This window comes from Crocuta crocuta, unplaced genomic scaffold (genome assembly GCF_008692635.1).
Source record: "Crocuta crocuta isolate KB4526 unplaced genomic scaffold, BGI_CrCroc_1.0 scaffold25, whole genome shotgun sequence".
In the NCBI taxonomy this organism is placed as follows: Eukaryota; Metazoa; Chordata; class Mammalia; order Carnivora; family Hyaenidae; genus Crocuta; species Crocuta crocuta.
Genome location: NW_027532015.1, coordinates 5339002 through 5354420, shown reverse-complemented (window position 1 = coordinate 5354420; position 15419 = coordinate 5339002). Strand labels below are relative to the sequence as shown.

The window sequence follows — 15419 nt, the reverse complement described above, 5'->3', positions numbered from 1 at the left end:
AATATAGTCATGTTTATATAACAAATTGAAAGAACCCATTAAATGTAGTAAGTCCAGTTTGTCTCAACAGCCACTTTTATATTCTGGTAACTGATTAAATTGCCCACAGTTTATATTCTTGCTATTATTAGTAGGTCATGTTGATTGAGGTGCTTTTCTAATAGTATGTTTTGGGGGACCACATTTTCTTATTGGCCTTTCCCTAAGTCACTGGCATGATATTTTATTTGGTTGCATGGAATTTTAGTTTTCTCACTATTCCTATTCCCACATATTCAGAGAAATTAAAATTTGCTAATTAAGAAATTGTCAGTTTAACTGTGATAAAAACGATTTGACTTTCCTCCTTCTCAGTTGAATCAAATAATGAAGGTAGTTATGGAGCAGAGTAAGTTTTAAATTTGGTGCATAGTACAAATACACTCCCATTACTTCTATGTAAGACTCATTCTAGGGACCATATTAAAGCGTTGGTGCTGGTTAATTAAGTGAACATTTTAATTAAGTCCCTTCTTAAAATGTTAAATAGTAGTTTTCACTTCTGAAAAACAAAGATGCTTGAAATTTTTCAGCAGTGTCATTTGGTATTATAATTGAGAAAAAACTTAACGATGGTAACTAATATTGAAAAGGTGAATCTAGGGAAAAGTTCTAGATGTTTTGCTGAACATTGAAGAATTTATTCTTATTTCTTTAAGTATTTGAGAAACAGTATGCTGTTGCACTGGGAACAGAAAATATTGTATGAATACATCCCAAATCTCTGCCCTTAAGAAGATAGGTTTAAATTTTGTAAGCATATTATTTAAACAGTTTTGTTAGTACTAAAATCAAAGATGGGTCACAGCATTGTATTAGCAAGTCATTAGCTACTGCTTTTGTAGAGTGAAGAATAAAGGAGAATTGAGAAATAGTGGAACAGACCGAGAAGTTAGATATTTGGTTGTTTTTTTTTTTTTGTCAGCCAGTTATTATTTTGGCTTATTTATTTTGAAGTTGTTTTCGAATTTTCAAAACACTTAGCTCTATACATGTTGTAGTTTATAACACATTACAAATGAAGCGATTGTTTTTATTATGTTTATTGCATTGTTCATTTTATATTTGGCTTGCTGTTGGTACTTTATGTAGTTTAGATAGTTAAATTTTGCCTATAGCTTCTAGTTGGTAGACTATGGCAAAATAATTAGCTAACATTTATTGAACACTTCTGTGTTTTAAGGCCCCATTTTAAGCATATACCATGCTTTGTCTTATTAGAGCCTCCAGGGAACACTGTCAGGCCTTTATTGCCTGGAAACTGAGGTTCTGAGAGATCGAGTGGTTTACTCAAAGTCTCATGCTGATAAGTGACAGAGCTGGAAATTAAGTACAAGCAGTCTAATTTCAGAGCTTGTGCCTGTGTATTATCAGAATCCCAATCTATTTCCATAATTGCTAAATCCATAAATCTCTGAAAACACAGAATTTCAAAATTGCTTTATTTAGGGTATAATAAACATATAATAAGCTCCACATAAAGTGTACAGTTTGATAAATTGACACATACTTACGCCCATGGAAATGTCACCATAATCAAGATAACAAGCATACACGTCATCCCAAAATGTTTCCTTGTCCTCCTCCCTCCCATCTTCTATTTCTAGTCTCCATTCCCACAATCTCCAGGTAACCACCGATCTACTTTCCATTACGATAGGTTAGTTTGCCTTTCCTATTACGTATAAATTGTATATAAATGGAATCATACAATATGTCTTTTTATTCTGGCATCCTCATGATAAGAATTTTGAGATTCATCTATGTTGTTGCATGTATGGGTAGTTTGTTCCTTTTTACTACTGAATAGTACTCCATTATGAGTATATAACAATTTGTTCATCTACTTACCTGTTGATGGACATTTGGATTATTTCCATTATTTGGCTGTTAAAACGCTGTTATGTAACATATGAGTACAAGTTTTGTATAGATTTATGTTTTCCTTTCTCTTGGGCAAATACCTACATATTGTAGTTGTATGTTTAACCTTTTAAGAAACTGCCAATGACTTTAGTTAATAATACTGTATTATATATTTGAAGCTTACTAGGAGAGTAGGTGTGTGTGGTGATGAAAATATTTCAACTAGACTTATTGTGATCATTTTGCAATATACACACGTATTAACTCATTATTGTATACATTTGAAACTAATATTACATGAGAATTATATCTCAGTTAAAAAGACTGCCAAAAATTATACCTTAAAAATATTTAATGTGTTTATGAGATACTACTCCCATTTTAGGGGATCTACAAAATTGGCATTGTATACTTTTTTAAAATTTAGAATTCTGAAACGTATATGGTCCTAGAGTTTTCAGAAAGGTACTGTGGACTACTTAGTGTCTTGTGAAGTAATATGGTACTATGAAATGTTTTTTGATGCAGCAGACATTTTTGTGCTTTGTTTAATTTAGAAAATCCCTTAGAAAGATGGTGTTACTATTATATAAAACCCTCAACAAGAAATACAGATGATGAGCCTTAAATAATTATCTAAATGAATATCCCCTAAACTCATGAATATCCCCATGAGTTACATGTACACTTATCTGATAAGTGTTTTCATCTTGAAAATTTTCTGTAATGAAATAGTGTTCATGGAATAACAATGTTGTGTGTGCTATATCTTGCCTAAAACCTAGTATCAATATTGATGGTCTAGTACTAATTATTATTATTGTATATTATTTAAAGTGCTGTTTTATTGAAAATTTAAATATATTTTGAGAGATACAATAGGTAGTCTGAAAAAAATGAATATTATATGATTTCATAACATACTAAAAATTTTTTTTCTAAAAAGTGCTACAAAAAGGACAAGATAGTTTTCTGTTCTTTATCTTGAAGTCAGATGACCTAAGAATAGAAAGTGTTTGAAATTATTGGAATGATAATAAAGCATAATACATGCATGTAAATTATAATTTGTTAATGTAAGCCTGTCATATCAGCATGACATTGGAGGAGATCCTTGTCTGAGCCAGAGTACAGAGGATCTGTGCCCTCCCTGAGGCTTACAAGCTACTGAGGAAGGTAGACCTTAGCTATCTTAACAAGGCAAGCCTAATAGACATAACAATTATTGGGATATCAATTTGAATAAAGGTGGTAATTGAACTGAATCTTGAATAGAAGAAAAATATGAACAGGAAGAGCATTTTGTCTGGAAGGAATAGTAAGCACAGGTACTGAGATAAATTAGTATGTTTAATAACTCCTGAGGAATATAATAATACCAAGGGGCCACATGGGTATTAATGGTTTGTGGTCTAATGGTAAAATATGTGATGTGTCTAAAGTAACACAGTGAATGACATAGCCAGATTTGAAACACATGCTAACTTGAAAACCCATCTTTTTTATATCAAGCCATGGTGTCTATTTACTGTAAAGCCTTCTGTTTGCCATATAAGTTGAGTTTGTATATTAACTATTAATCACAGGGGCACCTCGGTGGACTCTTGATTTTGGCACAAGTCATGATCTCAGAGAGAACCCCATGTCAGGCTGTGCACAGACCTCACGGAGCCTGCTTGGGATTCTCTTTTCCTCTCTCTGCCCCTCTCCCACTCATGTTCTTTAAATAAATAAGTAAACTGAAAAAAAAAAACAGTTAAAAAATATTAATAACAATGAGCAGATAAATCTGGTTGCATATCATTTTTCCCTTTCCTAAATTAGATATTATGATTAACCCTCTAATACAGTTAACAAAGTTTACAGACATTTTTCTAATTTTCTTTTTGGTTATCTTTTCTCTTGCAGGGTTACATTTTGCCATCTGCCTTTCCAGAGTAAGTGGCTCTATGTGGGCACCGAACGAGGTAACATACATATCGTCAATGTGGAGTCCTTCACACTCTCAGGCTACGTCATTATGTGGAATAAAGCCATTGAACTGTGAGTGTGAGCAAATATTCCATATCTGAAAGTATCAGTACTGTATATGATATCTTTATATAATAGCTAATGAGTAAATCCATGTAGAATTAAATGTCATACATTCTTGATATGAAACACAGATTTATGAGCCTTTTCTAAATATTGTCTTAGCAGTTAGTACATTTAAATGTTCTGTATATATATATAGATAGATATGGGATCTATGCATATATCACCTGTGTATGTATGTGCCAATTATGGTACAAGTTTAACGAAACAATTATTAGGTGAAAAACACTCCCAATTTTTTTTCTGTGCTTTTATCTTCTGATTATTTTTCTTTCAGATGTTAGTCATGCCCCACTAAGTTGATTTCATGACCCACTAATGGGTTGCCACCAGTGTTTAGAAAACAGTGATCTAAACCACTATTTGATATGTTTAAATAATTGACAAATATAATGTAAATGTTTGCAGTATAACATTGCAGAATTTGACAGTTAATTTTCCTTAATTTTGATATCATGGTGATTGTTTTCATTTAACAATAGCAACAAAAACAGGTTTCACCTGTAAGACCCTAAGGATCTTTAGCACTAACTTTGCACTTTGTTTTAGAATCTTATCTTTATATCTTATCTCAGGTTTTTTTTTTTTTATTTAGACATAAAAATCAAAACTTAAGGACATTGGCAAGATTCATTCTCAATGTTTCTCTTGTTTTTAAACAGATAGTTCTGTATTGTTGCATTCCACAGAATTTGACATAAGGATAAATTTGTGGCATCTCTCTTAAGCAAGGTCTTGGTGCAACTATTACCATGTGCTAAGCCTGGTTTTCCTTTCTGTGGCAGTGATGTTATCATATCTCGGTCCCTTGGGCCAGCGTGTGAGTTGATCACAACATCCACTAGGTTGGCCTGATGCAGATGTCAGTTCAGATTCACAAAGGTCTCATGAAGTATACTGGTGTCTCACCCTTTGGAATTTATGAATAGGGAGGTGCTTATTCCTACTATATGGGCATAAGTTTAGCTCCATTCTTATCTGTGGGACTTCTTTTTCTCTGAGCATGTACAGTAGCATTATTTTTGTTGTTTTGTTAAAAAACAGAATTTTTCCTATTTTTTTGTGTGTGAACTATGGAACTGGATGAGATGCCCCAGTTGGAGGCTAGAGGCTTGATGATACTTTACTTAAAAATATTAATTCTGAGAATTCTACCATGAGAATAGGTTTTTTTGCGCTAAAATACTAAACTGAATATTTCTGTACAGAAAGTGTACTTCTAAATAATGCAGACTTGTATCAGTGTCACTATCTTTCCTCTGATTGCTGTTTATTTAAATTCAAGTTACTTAACATACAGTATAATATTAGTTTCAGCTATACAGTCTAGTGATTTGGCTTTTCCATGCAGCGCCCAGTGGTCATCACATCAAGTGGCCCCCTTAATCCCCATCACCTCTTTCACTCATCCCCCACCAAATTTTCCTCTGATTCCTATTTTGATCCATTTTAAGAACTATACATTTCTTATGGACCACTTACGGAATTGTGTTCATCCTTTATAAATACATGTTTATTTTCCATTCATTGTTTTCATTACAGTCAGAAATATATAGTTGTATTGAAATATTTAATTGAGAAAAAAATCTTGCTAACTTTTCTTTTTTAGGTCATCTAAATCTCACCCAGGACCAGTTGTCCATATAAGTGATAACCCAATGGATGAAGGAAAGGTAGAAATTTTTCCTAAAAAATTACTTATCACTTAAATGCGTGGATCTTGGTGTTTTTTAAAAATATGCAAACTGTTCTAGTTCCACATGTATTTACCTTGCAAAGTTGAGATTTCTAACAAATGTACATCATAGACGCTTACTGGTTTTTTATTTTCATTTTGATTTTTATTAAAAAAATTTTTTTTAATGTTTTATTTATTATTTCTAGGAGAGAGAGAGACAGCATGAGCAGGGGAGGGTCAGAGAGAGAGGGAGTCACAGACTCTGAAACAGGCTCCAGGCTCTGAGCTGGCAGTCAGCACAGAGCCCGACGCGGGGCTCGAACCCACGAACCGCGAGATCATGACCTAAGCAAAAGTTGGACGCTTAACCAACTAAGCCACCCAGGCGCCCCTGGTTTTTTAAATATTATAAAGAACAAGTGTAAGAATTAGAATCAGTTATAAATTGTAAAGAACAAAAAACCCTGAGACAAATAAAATTTAATAAGTACAGTTCAAAATTATTGTTTTTGCCATATTAAGATTTTGTGGAAATCTGGCAAAAACAGTTTTCTTTTGATTTTGAATTATTTTAATGATTTAATTATACAATTTTTATAGTGTTTATCATATAATGCCTTATGTTAGAGTTCTTTCTGTCCACCTCTGCCTTCAGTTTTTCTTCATAGATAGCTTAGATTAATAATGTAGATTAATAATTTTTTATACACAACCAGTTTTATACAGTCAGTATCTAGTTATTGTTTAGATTTGTTAAGACATTTAAAAATAAAAATTCCTTTTCCATGAATCTCTTTCTTAATTCAATCTCTCAAGTAGTTGTATTTAATTATACTTTTCTACTTAAATAATTTTATGATATTAACCAAATAAATGACAGGAAGTTTATAGCTATCAAAAGTCAGTGAAATGAAACTTCTAGAGTTTGTGAAGGTTTTTCCTTTCCTCAACTAATGGGAATGGTCTAGCCTGTGTGTTGTATAACACTATTCTTTTATTTGCTACTGGGAAAACAAAGGGATAGTTATACTGTTTGGAGTTAGCTTATAATCATACAAATGTATGTTTTGAGAGAAACTTCACAGGAAGCAAGTTACAGTAGCCCATATCTGCACTTTATTTTCTTTGATACAAGGTACTTGTTTAGAAGCCAAGCCATTAGGTGGGAGGCATGACTAGAGAATTAAAAACTTCCCTCCCTTCTTCCTGGATTCAGTCACTTAGTCATTTCAGTCATTTCTTTGCAGTGTCTCTTTTTTATTCAGCCTCATTATGACCACTGTAGTTCAAGTGTTCAACCCATTCATGAGTCATTTCCAGATCAATCTTCCTAGAATGCTGTTTTAATATTATTGCTTTCCTTGTTGAAAAGTTCTCAGTGGTTCTGCAGTATCTAACAAAATCAAGTTTCCTTAAAACATAGCCCTAGGTTCCATTGTCTTTCAGAACATCTTTACCTGAATGCTATGCTGAAGCAAATAGTTATTGTTTCCCAGATGTGAGCTGTTCTTTGCTGCCTCCATGCCTCCTTTATGTGAGTCCCTCTGTTTGGAATGCTTTCCCATTATTCTCTGTCTGCTGAATTCCTACCCACATTTTTTTTTTTTAATGTTTTATTTATTTCTGAGAGAGACAGACAGCGTGAGCAGGGGAGGGTCAGAGAGAGGGAGACACAGAATCTGAAACAGGCTCCAGGCTCTGAGCTGTCAGCACAGAGCCCGATGCGGGGCTCGAACCCACGAACTGTGAGGTCATGACCTGAGCCGAAGTCGGACACTTAACCCACTGAGCCACCCAGGTGCCCCAGCTGCCACATTTTGAGGCTTAGATTAAATATATATCTTTCATGGTATCTTTGCTGATAATCCCGACTAAAAATGCTTTCTCTCACTTCCAAATCCATTAGCACCTTAGTTGTGCAAGTTTTACAATACTTGTCACATATTGCCATGTATTAGAAATATGTGCATATCTCACCTCCCTTGAACTTGAGAGATTCCTTGAGCATAGAGAGATTTGTTAAGGTTTATGTTTCTCATAGCACCTGACATATAAATAGTAACACCTCAATATATATACTTAATTTATTGTATAAAATTATATGTAACTACTTAAATCATCCTCATTTTTTGAAATTGGCATTAATGTTATTCTCCTTAGTTTCCAGAGTTTATCTCATCTAAATGTTTTTGAAATATTGAGGTACTAGAATAGATTATATTGTTTAACCTCTGATTTTTAATAGAAAAGTCCACTTTATAACAGCTACTCTTCTGTTTCCAAAGATCTTTGTAACATAGTGTCACTAAAAAAAGGGGATAGCGCAAGTTCCTTCAAAGCTCACCTTACAGTAGATGCCACCACATTAAGCAGAGGCCTTAGTTAGGGAAGGTTAGGAGTGTAAAATTACTTATGAAAATAACAGTAATGAGTACCACTTACTGAATTCTGCTTTGTTTTGGGCACTGTGCTTTCTACTTTATATGCACTATTTTATTTGATCCTCTTAACAACTTTTTAGTTAGTTCTCTTCCCTAATTTACAGATGATGAGGCAGAGACTTGGTGCGATTATGTGATCCAGAGGTGCAAAACTAGATATTGGTGGGGCTGGAATTTTGAATACTGATTGTTCTGATTTCATTCCCAGAGTTATTGATTTTGTAGAGATTCATATTCCTATTCGGTGTGCCCACTAATGCTTTTTATGAGAGAAGAAAATAAAAGGAGACTGCTCAACTGTATATAAATTAACATCTCTGAGTTATAAAAGATTCTAGTGGGAGTAAATATTGAAAGAATTTTCCAGGTTTAAATACCTTATCTTTAAGGTAGCTCTTCTGTTTTTTCATATTTGGAGGATTATGGGGATTAAACTCTAACCTGTTGGTAGATTTCTAACATTCTTAGGCTGTTAGAGCAGGCTAGAGATGTTAAAACTTACTATAACCCTCTTATGTTATTAACATCTGAATGAATAAAATTACTTCCTTAATGTAAAATGGCTACTAAGTATCTAAGACTAGAGCTTAAGTGACTTGTGTCCTGAGTAGCCTGTGCAGTTTATCAACTCTTAAATTTTATCCTTTTCCGTCTCTAATTCCTGAAGTTTCTCTATTACTTCATCAGCAAATACCATGTTACATGTCTAAGATATTTAGAAGGACTAGGAAGAGGTAAAGGAAACAAATACCAGTTTTTCCAGGAGTATGTATCTCACATTGTCTAGAAAAGAACAGTTTGTATTAGCAGAATTAACTATACTTCCTGCCAAGGGGGGGAAAGTTTTGTTAGCTTCAGTGATTGTCCCTCCAAATACCCCTGAAGTCTGAAATCCACTAAATTGCTGTTTCATTAAAATTACCGGGTCTGCCCCAGACTTTGTTCATATCCCCAGATTACATTACAGTTATTAGCTACCTACTAATCATTTATATGTTCATTAAACAAATATTTGTTGTCTTCTGTATACTAGGCAATATAATAGGTATTAGAGATGTATAGATGAAAATGCATGTGGTGGCATAGGAGAAGAAAGATCTTAGTCTATTTAGAGAAATTGGGGGTTGGCTTACCCAAGGGAGCAACACTAAATTGGGACTTAAAAATGAATAGAAGATCACTCAGTGAATAAAAGAGAAGGAGGTTTCAAGCAAAGATAATACTGAGATTGGAAAAATGTCAAGTTCGGGGGTTGTGGGCAGCAGAGGTTTGATAGACAGTGGGCAGTTTGTAAACGAAGAACATGCATTCTATTCTGGAATTTATTTATTCCCCCCAAAATGTATTAAGTACCTACAGCATATCAATCAGCCTCAGTGTCTGATGGTAGCGGTGAACAAGGTAAAACCAGTCCTTACCTAAATAGACTGGTGTTATAGTTAGTAAGAGAATTCAGTTAAGGAAAAGGCCATTATTGGGTAGTAATCCTTCAGATTAAAAAATGTACAGAATGCTGTTGGAGGACATAAGAATGAAATTGACTTCCATTTGGTAGATCAAGGAAGGTTTCCCAGAGGAAGTGATAGCTTAAACAATATCTAAAGGATTAGTAGGATTGGTCAGGCAAAGAGGGTGACATTCAGATGTGGCCCAGTGGGAAGGCAGAAAAGGTAAGAGAGCATGAATGCAAAGATGTGCTGGAGTGTATTGGGTAAGGGATGTGGCAAAGGATGAAGCTGGAGAGGTGAGCAGCGGTCACACCATGATAAATCTTGTAGGTCATATTACTCAGTTTGGACTTTATCGTAAGAGTAATGGTAAGACAATAAAAACAGTTTAAATAAAAGCGTGCGTTTACATAATCAGGTTTGCATTTTAGAACAGTTAAACACTAGCTACGTTAGGGAATGGGTTTAAAAAGGAGCAAAACTGAGGTCAGGGAGACTGGGAGACCAGAAAAGAGAACCTTGTGTTTTGAACTTGGAGAGAAGTGGGGGAAAGTAGAGAGATAATAGAATGTAATTTTAAACTTAGTTCATGATTTTCCCTGATGAGGGGGACTAGAGTTAGGGATGACCCTCCAGGTTTTTGTTTGAACAACTTAATGCACATTAAGATAGGGAATACTGAGAGAGACACAGTGTAGGGGGAAAATAACGAATTCACTTTTGAACACGTTTATTTTAAGGCTCTTGTAGAGTCCGTGAAGGGAGCCATGACCCCTGGAATTATGAGTTTGAATCTCATGAGAGGGATCGAGGCTGGATATAACTTGGAACTTATCAATAGATAGATGAATAAATGAGATTGTCTGATAATGTGTTGAATTAGGAGAGTTTGTAAATTCTAAAGCACCTATAAATGTTAATTTTTAGTTAATAATTCATTATGTTACATTAATTAATGAAAATGTACACTCCAGATTTCAAAATGGTACTGTTTTCTTTCTCAATAATTAGTTATATATGTTGAGTCTCTAATCATCAAAGACATAGAAATATGCAGTGCAGTATTCTCATCATTCATGTGATTAGCAATGCAGATGTTTAATTATAATTTTATACTTGAAACATGTGAATGATAATAGTTATCTTTATTGTCAGCAAATAAATGTTTCACGTAATTAATATCATTCCTAGGTCATGTGGCATTTTCTTTTATTACAGCTTTTGATTGGCTTCGAATCTGGAACAGTAGTATTATGGGACCTCAAATCAAAGAAAGCCGACTACAGATACACGTATGATGAGGTAATAACATTATTTTTGCCAATCAAACATTATTTTGTCATATTTCTAGTTCAGAGCAGCTCCTCTAAGAACTTATTGGTGATTTTCGTTGAGATAACCTTTGTAATTGCAATAGCACACTTTTTAAATATATATAACAGATAATCACATGGGTTAAAAGATTTTAAAGTATCTTTTCCACCCCTATCTTTTGGTCTTCTAATCCCTTTACCCAGTGTTAGCAGTTTCTTACGTGTTATCCTAGAGGTATTCTGTCATTTACAAGCAAATTAATAAATGTATCCTATTTTTTATTATATACATATCATAGTATACCATAGACCATTATAGTTTCACTTGCTTTAAGATCCAAACAAAGACTGATTGTGATTGATTGATGTCTTCTAAATCTCTTTTAAACTGTAGGCCTTTCCTCTTGCCCTTTGCCTTCCCTTCCTTACCTAATTTCCTTTTTATGGCCATTTATTTGTTAAAGGTAGAGTCTTTCAAAGCCTAGATTTTTCTGGCTCCATCCCTCTTGTGTTTAACGTTTTTGTTTTTGTGTGGTTTTTTTTTTTTTTTCCATTAGATTTCCTATAAAATGGATAGTTTACTGAGGCTTAATAAGATTCAGGTTCATGTTTCATTTTTAGCAAGAATTCTTCTTAATTGTTGCTGCTGCTTTTCTGTTAGGCAGAGTGTTAAGTGTCTGTGAGGTGAGCAGCCAGTGTTTCAAGGCCTAGATGTATTAATGCATAGAGGTTGCAAAACAAAGATATTGTAATTCTATAGTTCCTTCTCTATTAGGTCAGACGCTAGAGTCTAAAGAGAAACTTCTTCTCATCTACTATTTGGTTAGACAGTAGTATAGTTCTTAAGGAAAGCATAAATGATTCTTTCCTTTTACTTGAATATTTACTCTAAAGGCGTTGTTCTCTTATCTCAATGATGACCAATTTATTCTTGCTTTTAGTTTCACTATGTACTTAAAGATTTAAGCAGGTTTGCTGTGCTTCAGTTCACTGAAGTAATTATTCTTACTGGTTTTCAAATTGTTACATTTTTGGTTGTTGAACCCCCTCCTTTGGGTTCCTCCTTTTTTTTTTTTTTTTAATTTTTTAACGTTTTATTTATTTCTAGGAGAGAGAGAGACAGCGTGAGCAGGGGAGGGTCAGAGAGAGAGGGAGTCACAGACTCTGAAACAGGCTCCAGGCTCTGAGCTGGCAGTCAGCACAGAGCCCGACGCGGGGCTCGAACCCACGAACCGCGAGATCATGACCTAAGCAAAAGTCGGACGCTTAACCGACTAAGCCACCCAGGCACCCCTCCTTTGGTTCCTCCTATTTGGTGATAATGGTCATGTAGCTTCCCTGCCATTATTATAACAAAGTGTAGCCATTAATCTTGCATATTTTTGTTTCAAACTTAGAATAAAATTTTTCTTATGAAACATAGCTTGTTCAGTGTGAAATGGTATCTGGTAACTAATCTGGGAATTAGTAAGGGTCATGAATTTCTAATTCAATGATGAGCTAGGAGATGTTTAAGTAGTTTTGCTTGTTTTTAAGATAAAATATATCATGTCTTCACATTGATGCTTTTAGTTACTTAAATAGCAAATGACACTGAGAAACTATAGTAATACCTGGAATTCTTTATTAATGTTTGCATGTTATCTTTGTAAGCATAACTAAAAATGAATTTCCTTTGTTTTCACAGCAGCATACTTGGTGTCTTTATTTTTTCATAGTTTTTTTTTTTCTTTAAGTTTTTACTTACTAAGCACTGTGTGGCTCAGTAATCAAAGTCTTGAAAGGATAAAAAAATATTTTTAATAAAAGGTTTCTATAATTTCACTGGAAGTTTTGATCTGTAAATCTATTTTCTACATTAAAGTCAGAGCAGATTTAACAAGTAAATTGAACAAGATGTTAGTAAACATTGATAGTTTAAATAGTTTAAATTTAAATTGAATGAGATGATAGTAAATGTTGACCTGGACATAAATGGAACTCTTTTTAAGTTTCAGTTACATGGTTTTGTGCTGTACTCAGCAGTTCTGCCATTCCAGTAGGGCAGCTTTTAAAGTCAATTGACCATTAAGAACTAGGAGTGTATCAACTTGAGTTGAGAAGAAATTATTTAAAGAGGAACTAGGAGGGCGATTAAAAAAAAATTTTTTTTGCAGGCAGAATAATATTAGAAAAAAAATTGAAAGCTTTATGTACGTTGGTCATATAAAATATTTTTCAAATAGTTTTTAAGTGGCTCAGAGGTATAAAATAACTTCCTAATCAAAAAGGGTGTCTTCGATTTTAAAAATCACCTCATTACTGTGAAAGATGGATAGCATGCTGAAGCTCAATCTGAGGTTTTTTTTAGTCTTAGTTCCAAATATACATTTTTGTCGTACAGTTTTAGTTAATTTTGAAAATCTGTTCTAATCTGTCTAATGTAACCAGCTTTTCTGATGGAATATTGGTTACAATTATTTGATAATTTATGTTTAGCTATAGTTTATTCTAAGAAACTATAAGAATACATTCAGTTTTCCTGAACGTGTTACATATATCACTATTATATCATCCTCATGCTAGTTTAAGGAATAAAAAGAATTAAAACAGTGTCAATACCATATTAAACCTCATTTCCATTATAAGAGGATTATGAGAACGTGAAGGTAACATGTTGACTTCAGCGTGGAAAATAGGAAAAGGTTAAAGTTGAAAATTATAATACCGATTGTGTATAGCTTGGTGTTTAAATTTTGTTTCTAAAAATGGAATTTTTCACCCCTCTTCTACAGGCCATTCACTCTGTTGCTTGGCATCATGAAGGAAAACAGTTTATTTGCAGTCATTCAGACGGTACCTTGACCATATGGAATGTGAGGTCCCCAGCTAAACCTGTACAGACAATCACTCCACATGGTAAGAAGGTGGCCCTTTTAAACACAAGAATTGTCATGTATGCTAAACTGTCTTGAGTTGGTTTGTTTTTGAGTATAAGCATGAGGTTTGTTTGAAGAAATTAAAAATATATACACATATAGAAATAAAATATAACAACCAGGCAATAAAAATCTCTAAATTTACAATTGATAATTCAAATTTGAACTTTGAGAAAATGAGTGGTACATTATCTTCTGAATATTTTTTGTCCAATAGTCCAAAAAGTGAATACTTTTGTGAAAGATACAGGATTTTAAGCAAGCAAGCTGCGTGTGTGTGTGTGTGTGTGTATGTGTATGCTGAAACACTTTGAACTCTATATAAGGTAATTTTATGCATTGAAGAATTATGTAAAGGGTCCCCAAGATCACCCCAAGTTTGATGGTTTACTAGTAAGACTCCCAGGACTCCATAAAGGGATGAAGAGCAAAGTCAACAAAGGGAAAAGGTACATGAGGTAAAGTCTGGAGGAAGTCAAGCTGAAGCTTCCAGTAGCCCTCTCCCAGTGAAGTGACACAGGACATGTTCATGTGCTCCAGCAGTGAGTTATTACCAGATCTGTGAAATGTCGTCTGTCATGGAAGCACTCCTGAGCCCAGGAGTTCAGAGTGTTTATTGGAGTCTGTCCATAGACACTTTCTGCTTTAGCACATACCAAAATCTGAGATCCCCAGAAAGAAAGCAGGGATTCGTCATAAATTGTTTTGTTCATACAAACAGCTTAGGCACAGTGTGCCACCCTTATCAGAATGGGAATTGTGGAAACCATCTCGAAGGCCAGTTCCGGATGCCAACCAAGAGCTAACCTTGCATGCAACCCAACCTTCCTAGGGATAGCTGTCTCAAGCTTGCTGTGTTAGTTTTTTTCTGCACAAGCTCTATTGACAAAACCTCTTTGGAAGGTTTAACTAGGGTGTTTATGAATAAATAGATTATGAAGGCCTTCTTTGGATTTTAAATGAAGCTTAGGAATTTGTATTTGTTTATTAACCTGCTTTCTCCAACCACTCTAAGAGATTCTTAACCAGTGAATTTAGGGAGATTAAAGGAATTGTTTTTTTATGTTGGTTGTATATTGAAGACTATCCTGTAGTGTTGCTAATATTTCATTGTTTGCTTTAAAATTATCAATTCCCACCTTGAAAATATTAATACATTCTAAGTTATTGCAACATAGAAATTAAACAGTAACATTAACCGTTTATCTCTCTGTGGCAAGATGGGTTTTTAGAGTTGTTTGTTTTCTACAAAAAATAATAATTCTTAAAGCCACACATTGTAATATACTTTACCATTGCTTTTGTGGTAGCAGTCTTCCGGAAAAGCCCTTATTTTAAATTTGCTACAGGTCTATTTATGTGTGCATCTAGAGGACAGCCCTTAATGATTGAGGTTCCAGTTTTTCTTAATGTATTTCCATTCTTTTTTAGTGCCTAGGTCTCTAGTCTTGGTAATACTCCTGGGGAATTCCCTTAAATTTTAGAATCTCCCAAGATGCGGGGCTCGAACTCACAGACCATGAGATCAGGACCTGAGCCAAAGTTGGATGCTTAACCAACTGAGCCACCCAAACGCCTCACTAGCTAAAATTATTTTTAAATGAAAAAGACAGAGAATATTT

The 15419-nt window shown here is 34.1% G+C and overlaps 1 protein-coding gene across 2 annotated transcripts in view; it reads left to right on the top strand.

Moving 5' to 3' along the window:
* The window catches only part of STXBP5 (syntaxin binding protein 5), a 160519-nt gene that overhangs the window by 46947 nt on the left and 98153 nt on the right, over nucleotides 1–15419 (top strand). For both annotated transcript variants that reach the window (XM_077776130.1, XM_077776129.1), the window contains exons 5-8: nucleotides 3814–3948; nucleotides 5609–5672; nucleotides 10785–10868; nucleotides 13654–13777. In XM_077776130.1, the coding sequence (XP_077632256.1) occupies nucleotides 3814–3948; nucleotides 5609–5672; nucleotides 10785–10868; nucleotides 13654–13777 (407 nt within the window). The remainder of the gene's footprint in view (nucleotides 1–3813; nucleotides 3949–5608; nucleotides 5673–10784; nucleotides 10869–13653; nucleotides 13778–15419) is intronic.